At 40.1% G+C, this 14,907-nt stretch overlaps 2 protein-coding genes across 20 annotated transcripts in view; one reads left to right on the forward strand and one right to left on the reverse strand.

Annotated features, from left to right (window-relative positions):
* LOC117351126 overlaps positions 1 to 14,907 on the forward strand; it is a 690,625-nt gene that overhangs the window by 198,903 nt on the left and 476,815 nt on the right. The gene's annotated exons all lie outside the window — the stretch shown is intronic.
* The window catches only part of FAM3D (FAM3 metabolism regulating signaling molecule D), a 50,039-nt gene continuing 44,013 nt past the window's right edge, over positions 8,882 to 14,907 (reverse strand). For 4 of the 5 annotated variants that reach the window (XM_033925973.1, XM_033925970.1, XM_033925971.1 and 1 more), the window contains 2 exons: positions 11,540 to 11,666; positions 8,882 to 9,335 (listed from right to left, as the gene is read on the reverse strand). In XM_033925973.1, the coding sequence (XP_033781864.1) occupies positions 9,246 to 9,335; positions 11,540 to 11,666 (217 nt within the window). In that variant the 3' untranslated portion in view covers positions 8,882 to 9,245. Of the gene's footprint in view, positions 9,336 to 11,511; positions 11,667 to 14,907 lie in introns of all 5 variants that reach the window. The other variant, XM_033925972.1, reaches the window with a different exon arrangement.

Consider the following 14,907-nt stretch of genomic DNA (forward strand, 5'->3'; position numbering starts at 1 on the left):
GTTCTCATTTTTTTGTGGTGGAAGAGGGTCAGTGCGCACTGGGGAAGTGTGGGGGTGTCTTACCTTGATGTATATAGTGATCAGTTTGGGCACTTTTGTAGCACTTAGTCGTTCCCAAAACAGGTCTAGCCCAAACATCTAAGTTCCATTCAGGATATCTTGCAAAATGTCCTTGGGAACGCCCAAAGCCCACCCATAGCACGCCTCCACCGTGTCCATTTTGTGCTCTGGATGCACAGAGGCCGGGACACTTTGATAGACATCCAGAACGATGATTCTGATTATCGGCACTTGGACATTCTAGCAAATAGGACGTTTAAGTGTTGATTTAGGATGCTTTTTGGGCGTCTGTGTTTTTGATTATGAGCCTGCTGGTTTTAAGAAAGGTTTGGACAATTTCCTGGAGGAAAAGTCCATAGTCTGTTATTGAGAAAGACATGGGGGAAGCTGCTGCTTGCCCTGGATTGGTAGCATGGAATGTTGCTACTCTTTGGGTTTTGGCCAGGTACTAGGGATCTGGATTGGCCACTGTGAAAACGGGTTACTGGGCTTGATGGACCATTGGTCTGACCCAAAAAGGTTATTCTTTTTTTTTGTGTATTTAAAGCTTTATTACATTATCAATCTTAATTACCAAGCATAACTTATACAGAAAGCATGATTAGACATATCAATCAATTCCATCGTATAAAAAAAACCAGAAGTAAATGTGACTAATTATGCTCAAGTCCTCAAATTGAATCCAGAATGTTCTAATCAAGCAAGAAAAACAAAAGAAAATTCCGTTAAGATTAAGGCTGGTCAAAGCGTTGAGTTAGGCATCAAAACAGGGCTCAGGGTTGTTCTTTTTCCAAACGGGTTAGGGACAAAAAGGTTGTCAACTGGTTTGGTTCATAAAAGACATATTTAACAGCTTGCTATAGAATAATACATTTACAAATGTCCGGCAAATAAAAAGACACTGCTCTCGTATCAAATCAGGAAACATTTGTAATTTTAAACCTTGAAATTCTTTTTGCCTGTTTTTGAAGAAAAGTTTTAACAACCATGTTTTATCAATTGAAAGAGCTACTGATATGTTCAAAGTGGATGGCACTGCTGCCTCTTGATCAGATATTTCCAACAGTTCAAATACATTTAATGAAGATTTTTGAACTTGACTTTTTCCAGGAAGGTAGTATACTGAAGAAAATGGAGGCAACATTTCCTCCAAAAAGTGCAGGATTTCTAGTAAATATCTTTTAAGCATTTCCCTAGGGAAATTAATCAATCTTAAATTATTATACCGTGAGTTGTTTTCAAGCATTTCCATTTTTCTTCTAAGATTAACATTATCTCTTTTGCTTTTTGACATTGTATTGGAACCCTTGGTATTGGCTATTCAGCAGGCAGAGGAGACCTTATACAGGTCGGGAATACAAGGTTTCTGCTTATGCAGATGACATATTGCTTCATTTGAGGAATCCTGAAACCACCATTCCGCATTTATTAGATCTGATTGATAGATTTGGAAAATTTTCTGGTTACAAAATAAACTGGAGCAAATCAGAGGTTCTTCCACTAAATGTATATTGTACAAAATGATTATTTGATACATTCCCTTTTCTCTGGAAGGAAGAGGGTATAAAATATTTAGGTACATGGATAAAAAGTACAATGGAAGAAATTATGAAAGTAAATGAAAAATCTTTATTGCTGAAAGTCACAGAAATGTGTGAACATTGAAACCCGTTACATCTGTCTTGGTGGGGGAGAGTCCAAACAGTTATGATGATTGTGCCTGTGGTTTGTTACCAAATGGGAATGTTACCGTTGTTTTTTTCAGGGATCCTTTTATAAGAAATTAAATAGCATTCTGACAAAATTTATTTGGCTGGGGAAAGCAGCAAGAAGTTCCATGGTATCTCTACAAAAACCAATTGTGGAGGGTGGGGTAAATTTTCCCAACTTTTATAGGTACCATCAAGCCTATATTATGCGTTAGGGTATGTACTGGATCCTCCCTGAGCTCATGGAAAACCTCCCAGACTGGTTATGGTTGGAATGGCAACTCATGTGACCATTGAGGTTGAGTATTAAGATGCCTAGATTATATAACGATAATAGAATCCTCGAGAACCGCCCAGTCAATAGGAAGTGTAGTTGTTAAAGCACTTCCCCGTCCTGATGAAGATACGAAATGCATTGGTGGGGCTTAGTGTAACAGCGACATTGAACAAATAAGCTAAGTGTTTGATATTTAGGGGATGTTTCATATTTAGGGGAATGAAAATTAATGAAATCAATGAAATTATAAGGAAATGAATTTGAAAATAAGAGGAGTAAATTAAATTTATGATGAAGAAGTGATGAATTGAATCCTTTGAAGAATATTGACTATGAATTAATATGAAATGGTACTGTACTTTTAAAGTATTTATTAAACAGGATAGGTTTCAAAACGTGCTATAGCTTAACCACTCCCCTCCCTCTTGTTTTTTCCCTTTTTCAACCAAGATGAAAATTGTAACTTTTCCACTTTCCCTCCCGACTCATGTTTGTATTTTTTGAAAGAATATTGTCTATATGTTAGTCTCTTTGTATTATACTCTATTTTTAATTTTGTTCATCGCTTAGTAATCCTAATAAGCGATTCATCAAATATACTAATAAACTTGAAACTTGAAGTAGGAAAACATTAGAAATATTTATGAAAGATAAAAGAAAAAATTTGATTAAAAAGAACATAGATTCAGTTAGTTTCACACGACTGGGTGAGCCCGTGATGAGTGCTGCCACACGGTATTGCATCGCAACTTACCAATACAGGTGGCGTTCTGAGATTTCCCAGGTGAGTTAAAATAAACTACATAGAAGCATGATATAGTGAACTATAGTTACCAAAGTATACGTTTTTCCATTTTTAAGTTAGTTTGAGTGCCTACGTGGACTGTGAGCTTCCCAAAACCAGTCATAAGATCCCATAAAGACTCCAAGGTTTCTCGGGTAATATCAAAGGTTTAATAGTAAGAACACTCTCACCCGTCTTTCACTTTCCTGTTGCCCGCTTGCTTGGCCCAATCCATCCACCAACAGAAAGGCGATTCTTAAGTTCTTACTTTTTAGTTGTGGTATTTTTTTTAATTGATTAGAACCCAACATCAGAATCCTAGTCATAACATAAGATTCAAGTTTCAAGTTTCAAGTTTCAAGTTTCAAGTTTAATACGTTTTTGATGAATCGCTTCTTCTAAATTCGAAGCGATGTACAATATAATAAAATTACAATATAAAAACAAAATCATAAAAGATACTACTAACAAGGTTAAAAAACAAATTTGACAAGACTGGAGACAAAAGGAAAATAAGGGGATGAAGTTACATTTTAAATACAGTAGAATGTACATAAAGGGAAGGCACATAAGGGAGGTATAATGATAATAATTTTAAAAAGATAAAATTTGATAAAAGAGTAAAAATCGGAAATAAGACTCGAAAGATTAAATTTATGAGATTCTCAAAATTTTTAAAGAGACACTTAGAATCTAATTAGTTTATAAATGCGTCATTGAACAGGAATGTTTTTAGTTTACATTTAAATTTTTCTAAGTTAGTTTCTTCCCTTAGAAAGATCGGTAAAGAATTCCATGTCTGGGGTGCAGTGACTGAAAAAATAAACTGACGACGTGTATTAATTATTTTTAGCGATGGAATTGTTAGAAGATGTTGTTCGGCAGATCTTAAAATTCTATTAGCTGTATAAGGGATTAACAGTTTGTGAATGAAAGCTGGTGTTTTGTAAAGAAGTGATTTAAAGGTGATCAAACTGAGTTTATATATTATTCGATGACCCACCGGAAGCCAATGGGCTTCCTTAAGGAGCGGCGTTACGTGATCAAATTTCTTTGCTTTAAAGATAAGTTTAATGGATGTATTTTGTATTATCTGTAAGCGTTTTATTTCCTTTTGTGCTATACCTTTGAACAGGGCATTACAGTAATCTATCTTTGAAATGACAAGTGAATGAATGAGGATGTTTAGAGAATTGGCATTAAGGAACTGAGATACAGAGCGGATTTGTCGAAGTCGGAAGAATGAAGACTTTATAACATTACTAATATGGTCGTGGAAGGAAAGAGAGTGATCGAAAATAACTCCAAGTATTTTAATATTGTTGACCTCTAGTAAAGGATGACCCTTAATAGAGATTGGGAGGCTTAGTTTGGGGTTGTCCTTCCAGGGAAAAAGTAGTACATTGGATTTCGTGATATTCAATGCAAGTTTATTATTGTTTAACCAGTTATGTATTTGATCTAATTTTGTGTTGATTACTGATATGTCAGAAGGATTATTGGTATCGATGGGATGCAGAAGTTGGATATCGTCGGCATAAGCAAAAACATTAAAGCCAATAGATTGACATAAAGTCAGCAGAGGTGCAAGAAATATATTGAATAGCAGTGGAGAGAGTATAGAACCTTGAGGGACACCATTTGTAGAGGGGAAAGTTTTAGAAGTAGAATTATTGAAAAAAACAGATGAAGAACGATCAGAAAAATAAGAGTGAAACCAAGATAGAACTTGGTCAGTGATACCAATTGACTGGAGCCTAGATAGTAATAGCTCGTGATCAATTGTATCGAAAGCCGACGAAAGATCCAAAGAGACTAAGAGAACTGATTGATGATGATCTAGAAAGTAGTGAATAATGGTAGTCATGCCTATTAGTGAATGTTCTGTAGAATGATGTTGCCTAAAGCCAGTCTGATTGGGGTGAAGAATATTAGTTTTTTCGATGAAATCTGAAATCTGGTTAAACACCACCTTCTCAGTTAGTTTAGATAAAAATGGAATATTGGCTATAGGTCTGTAGTTCGACATATCTTCAGGACTAATTTTATGGTTTTTAATGATTGGATGAATGATTGAGTGTTTCCAAACCGTAGGAATGATACCTTTTTTTAGACTGTCACTAACCAGGGTAAGAATTGCTGGTCCGAAAATCTTAAAGAATCGCTTAAGAAGGAAGGGAGGAATAGAGTCAGTTTGGGAACCTTTTAAATTAATAGTTTTTAAAGTAGCTTCAATCTCTGTTAAAGTAGGAATATTAAACAAAGAACATTTTGAAGAAAATGAGCTAAGCTCAATTTGTACTTGATCAGATTTGGCTAATGAATTTATAGTGAATGTAGATCTGATATTGTCAATTTTTTCAATGAAATAAGTAGCAAGTTCTTGAGAAGTGAGTTTAATTTCAGAATCTTGTTTTTTACGTTGATTAAAATGAGTGATTGAATTTAGTATACGATAAAGGGTGGAGGAATTTGTGGCTTTCTGGATTAATCCTGAGTAAAATTTTGTTTTTGCGAGATTTATTTTTGATTTATAGAATTTAGAGTGCTCTTTAAATAGTTCTGAGTTAAGTACAGATTTATCTTTTCTCCATTTACGCTCCAAGGATCTTACTTGCTTTTTGATGAGTTTAAGTTCTGCTGTATACCAAGGATTATTAGATTTTCTTCCAGAGATGATTTTTGATTGTTGAGGAGCTAGTGTATCTAATAGTTGACGGGTGTTTTTGATCCAACATTTGATTGAGTCTTCTAATGAAATACAATTTAAGTCAAAGAAATCTGAAGGAAGTGCGGCAGCAATATTTTCGAAAGAAAGATTATTGAAGTCTCTGAATTTGATTATTTTTTTGGTAGATGTAGATGCTTTGGAATTAAGAGTATATGACATTGATATCAAGTAATGGTCCGACCAGGGAACTGGTTGACAGAAATTAAAAGTGTAGTTATCGATTTGAAATGATGGGATAAGTGCCATATCAATAGTATGTCCTAAATTGTGTGTAGGTTCCAGTATGAGAGGATGCATGTCTAATTGATCAATGTGTGTTAGAATGGCTTTAGTTTGAGTATCGTTAGGAATGTCGAAATGAATGTTAAAGTCTCCTAAGATTAAAGGGTTTAAAGTAGAAGAACCGAAATCAAAGAGCAAAGATTGTAGAAGAATTAAGTTTTCACTATTAACTGGAGGAGGTAAGTAAAGGAGTAGAGCGTCAAGTTTGGGTTTAGTTTGAAAAGAGAATTGTAAAAATTCAATAGGAGAATTAGGAGGGGAGTAATCTATAGCTGTTATAAGAGATGTACGGAAAATGATGGCTAAACCTCCGCCACGTTTATACTGGCGATGATTGAAGATATATGAGAATCCAGAGGGACAACTGTAGGAGAGGTAAGCTTCCTCTCCATTGGTTAGCCAAGTTTCAGTTAAACATAAGACATCAAAAGAGTGTTGGGAAATTAAATCTTTGATTAAATGATGTTTGGTTTTTACTGAACGAACATTTATTAGTCCTATATTGAGATGCAGATTTTCGGTACTTTTGAAAGAGGATATAACTAATTCAGAACGTATGGGCTGACGGGGATTTGTTATGTAGTTAGCTGTTTTGCAAGGTCTGTGTCCCCAGAAAACAGGGATAGAAGTAACAGAGTTATCCATTTTAAGTGAGTGTTGAGTAGTATAAGTATCATTAGAATTTGGGTCAAGAGAAGGAAGAGAGCAGTAAAGAGGTATATTAATACCATTGGAGGTATAAGTGAATCTGTAAGGTATAATCATTGGTATATTGAAAACGCACTGTAGTAACGCACAAAGGAGCGCATTAAGGAGCAAGTCCTGCTCCTTAAGCGCGCTCCTTTGGCGCGCGCCTACGGCGCGCGCCTTTGCGGCGTGCGCCGCAAAGTGCTTGATTTTATAGAGCATGTACCGGCAGGGGGGCGGAGTCCACAGCGGGCCGCCGCTACGCGGCGGCTAAAGGGCCTTGAGAAAACTGTAGAGAAGAAGAATGAATGCACAGGTAAAACACTTCAGTAAAATAATAGAATCTAAACAAAGTAAAAGTAACAGCAGGTAAAGGTGCAGTGCAGTGATATTCCAGCCTTCAGTGACAATAAGCGTGCGCCGCAAAGTGCTTGATTTTATAGAGCATGTACCGGCAGGGGGGCGGAGTCCACAGCGGGCCGCCGCTACGCGGCGGCTAAAGGGCCTTGAGAAAACTGTAGAGAAGAAGAATGAATGCACAGGTAAAACACTTCAGTAAAATAATAGAATCTAAACAAAGTAAAAGTAACAGCAGGTAAAGGTGCAGTGCAGTGATATTCCAGCCTTCAGTGACAATAAGCGTGCGCCGCAAAGTGCTTGATTTTATAGAGCATGTACCGGCAGGGGGGCGGAGTCCACAGCGGGCCGCCGCTACGCGGCGGCTAAAGGACCTTGAGAAAACTGTAGAGAAGAAGAATGAATGCACAGGTAAAACACTTCAGTAAAATAATAGAATCTAAACAAAGTAAAAGTAACAGCAGGTAAAGGTGCAGTGCAGTGATATTCCAGCCTTCAGTGACAATAAGCGTGCGCCGCAAAGTGCTTGATTTTATAGAGCATGTACCGGCAGGGGGGCGGAGTCCACAGCGGGCCGCCGCTACGCGGCGGCTAAAGGGCCTTGAGAAAACTGTAGAGAAGAAGAATGAATGCACAGGTAAAACACTTCAGTAAAATAATAGAATCTAAACAAAGTAAAAGTAACAGCAGGTAAAGGTGCAGTGCAGTGATATTCCAGCCTTCAGTGACAATAAGCGTGCGCCGCAAAGTGCTTGATTTTATAGAGCATGTACCGGCAGGGGGGCGGAGTCCACAGCGGGCCGCCGCTACGCGGCGGCTAAAGGGCCTTGAGAAAACTGTAGAGAAGAAGAATGAATGCACAGGTAAAACACTTCAGTAAAATAATAGAATCTAAACAAAGTAAAAGTAACAGCAGGTAAAGGTGCAGTGCAGTGATATTCCAGCCTTCAGTGACAATAAGCGTGCGCCGCAAAGTGCTTGATTTTATAGAGCATGTACCGGCAGGGGGGCGGAGTCCACAGCGGGCCGCCGCTACGCGGCGGCTAAAGGGCCTTGAGAAAACTGTAGAGAAGAAGAATGAATGCACAGGTAAAACACTTCAGTAAAATAATAGAATCTAAACAAAGTAAAAGTAACAGCAGGTAAAGGTGCAGTGCAGTGATATTCCAGCCTTCAGTGACAATAAGCGTGCGCCGCAAAGTGCTTGATTTTATAGAGCATGTACCGGCAGGGGGGCGGAGTCCACAGCGGGCCGCCGCTACGCGGCGGCTAAAGGGCCTTGAGAAAACTGTAGAGAAGAAGAATGAATGCACAGGTAAAACACTTCAGTAAAATAATAGAATCTAAACAAAGTAAAAGTAACAGCAGGTAAAGGTGCAGTGCAGTGATATTCCAGCCTTCAGTGACAATAAGCGTGCGCCGCAAAGTGCTTGATTTTATAGAGCATGTACCGGCAGGGGGGCGGAGTCCACAGCGGGCCGCCGCTACGCGGCGGCTAAAGGGCCTTGAGAAAACGGCAGGGGGGCGGAGTCCACAGCGGGCCGCCGCTACGCGGCGGCTAAAGGGCCTTGAGAAAACGGCAGGGGGGCGGAGTCCACAGCGGGCCGCCGCTACGCGGCGGCTAAACGGCCTTGAGAAAACGGCAGGGGGGCGGAGTCCACAGCGGGCCGCCGCTACGCGGCGGCTAAAGGGCCTTGAGAAAACCCCTCTACTTGCAGTCCACCGCTACGCAAACAGACTCCTCACCTACCTTCAGATAACCTTCCCCCAAATTACCCACCTTAACACCTTCCAACTAAACAAATACCATAAATAGATTGCAACCTACCCTCTCTAACTGAATTCCATATGTATTTTTCATACAGTTCTTCACTGTCAGTTTAATTTCCATCCTATAAGTTCACATAGAATTTTTCTTTTTTCAACTATCTTTATTTTCTCTTCTTTATTAATTTCCAGGTACTTTAGTTAGATTGTGAGCCTTCGGGACAGTAAGGGAATTTTTTAAGTACCTTCTTACTTCTCATTTATAATCTTAATGTATATTTTCTTCAAACCGCTTAGAACCTAACGGATGTAGCGGTATATAAGAAATAAATTACATTACATTACATTACATGTAATTGATAATCTTTCAAAAATATGTCAAAAAAAACATATATGTAAAACTAGAACTGAAACGAATCCAATCACTGGGCAGAAACGGGCTCATCTCAGAGCTGACCATTTGAAAATGGCGCATTATCGCGCACTGCGCCTTGCGTCCGGGTAAATGAGCCAAGTTGGCCTTCGCGGTAAGTTGATCGGCTACATCCGGTTCATCTGTGCTGTGCATACACCGTAGAATTTCAGCTGTAATCATTTCATCTTCCTGGGTATGCAGCCTTCCATTTCCACAACCTCGGGCCACCCGTCGTATTTATTTGCATACGCATCATTTTTAATCCACTGCCACACAAAAAGAAGAAGAATCAGGGCTTTACGTTGGACAATGAAGTGAAAATATATTTCCGATTTGCTGCACGTAGAAACATGGGCCCGGAGTCTTTAAACGGCGCCATCGTTTACCCCTTTGTCCTATTTGCATTAAGCTTGTATTCTGTAAAGCTTAGTTGCCCTTTGCAGAGTACTAGCTTAGTACAGATATTCCTGGTAGTGGCATAGTTAAGGGTAGGCCGGGGCCTACCCAGTTTGGGCTCAGGATCACCCAAAATTTCATCTTTAGTGTGGCTGCAGGGATTCCTAAGCCCTGCCAGCCAAAGGCGTCCTTCCTGCCCAAAGAGTTTGCATGTTGGGCAGCTGTTGGCACTGCCATGGAGCCACCATCACTGCTTCCTCCTACAGGTCACCTTCTTCCCTCATTCGCATGCTTATTTTTTACATTTGCACAACACTTAGCATATGCTTGGGGAAGCTGGTGGCAGTAACATGTAAACTCTTTCAGCGGGAAGGAGGTCTTTGGCTGGTGGGGTTGGGGATCCCCAAAAAAGGAACGAAGTGGGGAGTGGGACAGTACACATCAACCTTTTTGGGGCAACAAATTTTATTAATATGATCTCAAATAAAATACATGATATCAACATGTAAATATAAAGTCCTTCTTGTTGGTGACCCAAAGTACATATATATATCAACGTATAAATATACAGTACTTTGTCTGGATGACCCGACATGATCTGTGTTTTGGCCTCCAATCGGAGGCCTGCCTCAGGGACGTGGTGGTGGATCTGGAGATATAACCTAATACGTATGACATTTGCCTCTTTGTTCAAAACAAACAGTTGGACCAGATCAGGCTGGGGAGGGAATAACTGACTCTATCCCACAGAGGTTTATTTCTTCCACATCTCTGAATTTCACAGAAGCCAAGTTCATTCTTTTGGTTCCTACTACATCAGAGGATTTCTACTGTGAAACCCCATGACCTTTCATTAAACTGCACTGTTTTGTTCGCTCTTCCCTCTCTGCAGCTCCTCCAGGATATCATCCCACTTAGGTTATCCAGACAAAGAACTGTATATTTATCCGTTGATATGTATGTACTTTGGTCACCAATAAGAAGGACTTTATATTTACTTGTTGATATGTATTTTATTTGAGATCATATTAATAAAATTTGTTGCCCCAAAAAGTTGATGTGTACTATCCCACTCCCCACTTGGTTCCTTTTTGGCTTTGCTTTGCATGGGGGGGTTTTGACCTAGTCTTTCTTTGTGGCTTGGGGATCTCCGCCAACACAGGTATGCCATTTATTGGGGGGGGGGGGAGAGGAGGGGAGGGGGATTAAGAGAGGAGCAGAAATTAAATTTGGGTTTGCTTTGGGGTCGAAGCTGAAATTCTAGGCCCACCCACTTTGGTCTCAGGCCCACCCTAAATCGTCTGCTTGGCTTCGCTACTGCTTCCCAGTCGCTAACTTTGGGGCGTCATTTACCAAAGTCTGTCCTTGGGTGTAACATTATAGGCACCGATTTTTTTAGAATGAAGGGGTAAGACTTTTTCATTGACTTCATATTGAACAGTCCTGTTATCACATACCAGAATTATGAAATAAAACAGCAACCCTCCCCCCACCCTCCACCTTTGAAAACATTAGCTATGAGTATTTCGGTGTCAGGTCAAAAGCGCGCCGGGATAAAGGCGCGCCCAGACAATTGAGCGCAGCGCGCGCCGCTCTAAATTACTGTTTTTAGTGCTCCGACGGGGGGGGGGCGTGGGGGGGAACCCCCCCCCCACTTTACTTAATAGACATCACGCCGCAGGGCGTTGTGGGGGGCATGGGGGGTTGTAACCCCCCACATTTTACTGAAAACTTCACTTTTTCCCTGTTTTTAGGGAAAAAGTTCAGTTTACAGTAAAATGTGGAGGGTTACAACCCCCCAAGCCCCCCATAACGCCGGCGCGATGTCTATTAAGTAAACTGGGGGGGGGGTTCCCCAACAGAAACCCCCGTCGGAGCCCCTAAAAACTGTAATTTAGAGCGGCGTGGTGGCGCACGCTGCGCTCAATTGTCGGCGCGCGCTTTTGTCTTTCACGCCGTTGTCTATGAACCGAGTATTTCACACCATTCTGGTTATTTTCAATTCATTTACTGCTGGTATGAGTGCGCATTTGTATCAAGAAGTACCTGATGGAGGGTATTAAACAGAACATACTTTTTCATAAGGGCTTGTAATGTTCATCCCCACCACACCTAGGAAAACCCAGTTGTCCCGAAAGCTTATATTTTTTCCAAAAGCGCTTCCCATGTCTGTAAAATATTTTCGGGCTTCATCAGTCAGTCTAAAAGAAAAAGAGGAACATTGACATGGTTTTGATTTTTCAGTCACTCTAGAGCAGTGGTCTCAAACTCAAACCCTTTGCAGGGCCACATTTTGGATTTGTCGGTACTTGGAGGGCCGCAGAAAAAAAATAGTTAATGTCTTATTAAAGAAATGACAATTTTGCATGAGGGAAAACTCTTTATAGTTTATAAATCTTTCCTTTTGGCTAAGTCTTAATAATAATATTGTCATTTATAGCTAAAGAGACGTAAGATCAAGAAACTGTTTTATTTTACTTTTGTGATTTTGATAAACATACCGAGGGCCTCAAAACAGTACCCGGTGGGCCGCGAGTTTGAGACCACTGCTCTAGATACAAACTCTTCTTGAAGCATTTGGATCCTTACAAAATGGTGAGCGAATATGTCCTTTAGGATTTTGCCCAAGATGTTTTCAGAAAAGTAAGGTAGCATCTACGAGGGGGGGTGCCTGAAAAGTCCTCAGCCCAACCAACCAGCTTCCTAAATTCTGAGTGTTATCTTATTTGGTTAAGTGTCGATTTGCAGAAACAAAATTCTTTGTTTTGACATTCTTTCAGATCATTGATTGAACCATGTCCATGCCATTACTCTTCTTGGTTAGGCTGATAACTTTACAGCAACCTCCCCCCATGATTTATTCCCTTTTTTATAGTACATTTTCTTTTATTTAATCTTCTATACTGGGGGAGATCAGAATGGCTTACATGAATTTATTCAGGTATTCAGGCATTATTCCCTGTCTGTCCTGGTGGGCTCACAACGTATCCAATGGACCTGGGGCAATAGGGGAATTAAGTGACTTGCCCGGGGTCACAAGAAGCAGGGTGTTGAGGCTGTAGCTTTAACCACGGTACCACTATAGAGATCAAAAATTGTAAGAAGTTTTATTTAGCGGTATAACAAATTTTGAATAAAAGCGAGCCAAGTATAGGACAGTCAAGCCATTGTGACATCACTCATGAGGTTGGCTCTAAGGCACTGGTGGAATGAAGCATGATGATGTCATAATACCAGCTGTGGTTATCAGAGGCTGAAACATTTCACACTATTTTATTCAATTTTCTATACTGTTCTCTCAAGGGAGCTCAGAATGGTTTACATGAATTTACTCAGGTACTCAAGCATTTTTCCCTGTCTGTCCCGGTGGGCTCACAATCTATCTAATGTAGCTGGGGCAATGGGGGAGATTAAGGAGCAGTGTGGGTTTGAACTTACAACCTTGGGATGCTGAGGCTGTAGCTCACTGTACTGCACTCTTCCCCATTTTCATCTTGCAAGTGGTTTTGTTTTTTGATTTTCCTATCCAGAATTAAGAGTCATGTTTGTGAGGTTCTAATTCCCTTCCATTCCAATCAAGTCAAAGGACCTAGAAAAACGAAGTATATATGAGGTCTGACAATTTAGTTCATGAACTCATCCTAGGGAGGGTGTTCCGATACAGTTATTTGTTTACTGGCTATAAACTCCCTCACAGACAGTGCCGTGAGAGCTGGCGCATTGTCGTGATGCAAGAGCCACGAGGGACCATTTTGCGCACACCTTTCTCACGTCAAGATTTTCAGTTAAGATTGTCCTAACTTTCTCTATCAATGTTGGTCTTCTACGCTTCGCACAGTCGGACGACGATTTTAATGCACGGTTTGATCAATTGTTGCAACGGTTTCATCACTTCTGTCATTACTGGCTGCCCTGAACTCTCTTCACCAGCGACGCTTCCTTTCCCCTCAGAAAGACGTCTAATCCATTTGCACACTGCTATTTTCTTCATGGCATTATCTCCATGAACTTGGACTAACAGGTCACCGATTTCACTTCCACTCTTGCCAAGTTTAAAAAGAAATGTAATGTTTGCTCGTTGCTCTAATTCAGTGGTCTCAAACTCAAACCCTTTGCAAGGCCACATTTTGGATTTGGAGTTACTTGGAGGGCCTCGGAAAAAAATAATTATTGTCTTATTAAAGAAATGACAATTTTGCATGAGGTAAAGCTCTTTATAGTTTATAAATCTTTCCTTTTGGTCAAGTCTTAATAATAATATTGTAATTTATAGCTAAAGAGACATATGATCAAGAAACTGTTTTATTTTACTTTTGTGATTATGATAAACATACCGAGTGCCTCAAAATAGTACCTGGTGGGCCGCATGTGGCCCCTGGGCCGCGAGTTTGAGACCACTGCTCTAATTCAAGCTCCGACATTCTTGGGATGGCACACAAAAAAACCATGCAGCAGCAATAATGAATGCCACTCAACAAGACACTGCCACACGTCGACACGAACATAGCTGCGAGACACTGATATACCAAGGTTATGAAACCTTACCGAGCTGTTTGTACAGTACTGCCAATGTAAGCAAGTTCATGAACTTAATTGTCATATTAGTCTTTCATATTGTCAATAAGTCTTTCATATTGAGTGTGTGATTCAACAAACTATATGGATTAGCTTTAGATTAGTCTTTAGCTCAGGGCCTAGATATGATAGCCAGTCTCTTAGGTCGTCATCTTTTCATGGGACAATTTAGAAAACGGTTCAGAAGGCATTCGCAACCATGCGCAACTTAAGACAAGTCCAAAAATACTTCAACAACGAACAATTCAAACTCATAGTACAAGCGCTAATCCTAGGACTCCTGGACTACTGTAACATACTTTACCTGTCATGCCCCACCAACATGCTAAAACAATTACAAACAGTCCAAAATACAGCCCTAAGACTAATATACTCGCTGAAAAAATGCGACTCACACTGGCTCCCAGTACAAGCACACAAACAACACAAATTCTACTGCACCCTATTCAAAGCCCTAAATGGAAATGGACCAAGCTATCTGAACAACCGCCTAATCTGGAAAACACATCCAGACCAAGGAGAACTCAAGAACACTTTACCCACCCCCCAATCAAAGGCATGCAAAGCAAAAAAATATATGGTGGTCTACCAGCCACCAGAGCAGCGAAAATAGGCCACCACCTCTCAAATCTGCTGACCACGACGCCCAACAACAAAACATTCAGGAAAGAACTGAAAACCATACTATTCAAGAAATTTGTCAAATGATGTAACCAAACCATATCGAACATTCCTAGATCCCGATGCATACTATAGCTATCAACCTTGTAATCTAATGCCCAGGCTAATTTCTTGTTGTAAACCGCCTAGAACTGAAAATTATTGGCGGGATAGAAGACATCAATGTAATGTAATATAGATATTATT

The sequence above is a fragment of the Geotrypetes seraphini genome, chromosome 17, assembly GCF_902459505.1.
Source record: "Geotrypetes seraphini chromosome 17, aGeoSer1.1, whole genome shotgun sequence".
Lineage (NCBI taxonomy): Eukaryota > Metazoa > Chordata > Amphibia > Gymnophiona > Dermophiidae > Geotrypetes > Geotrypetes seraphini.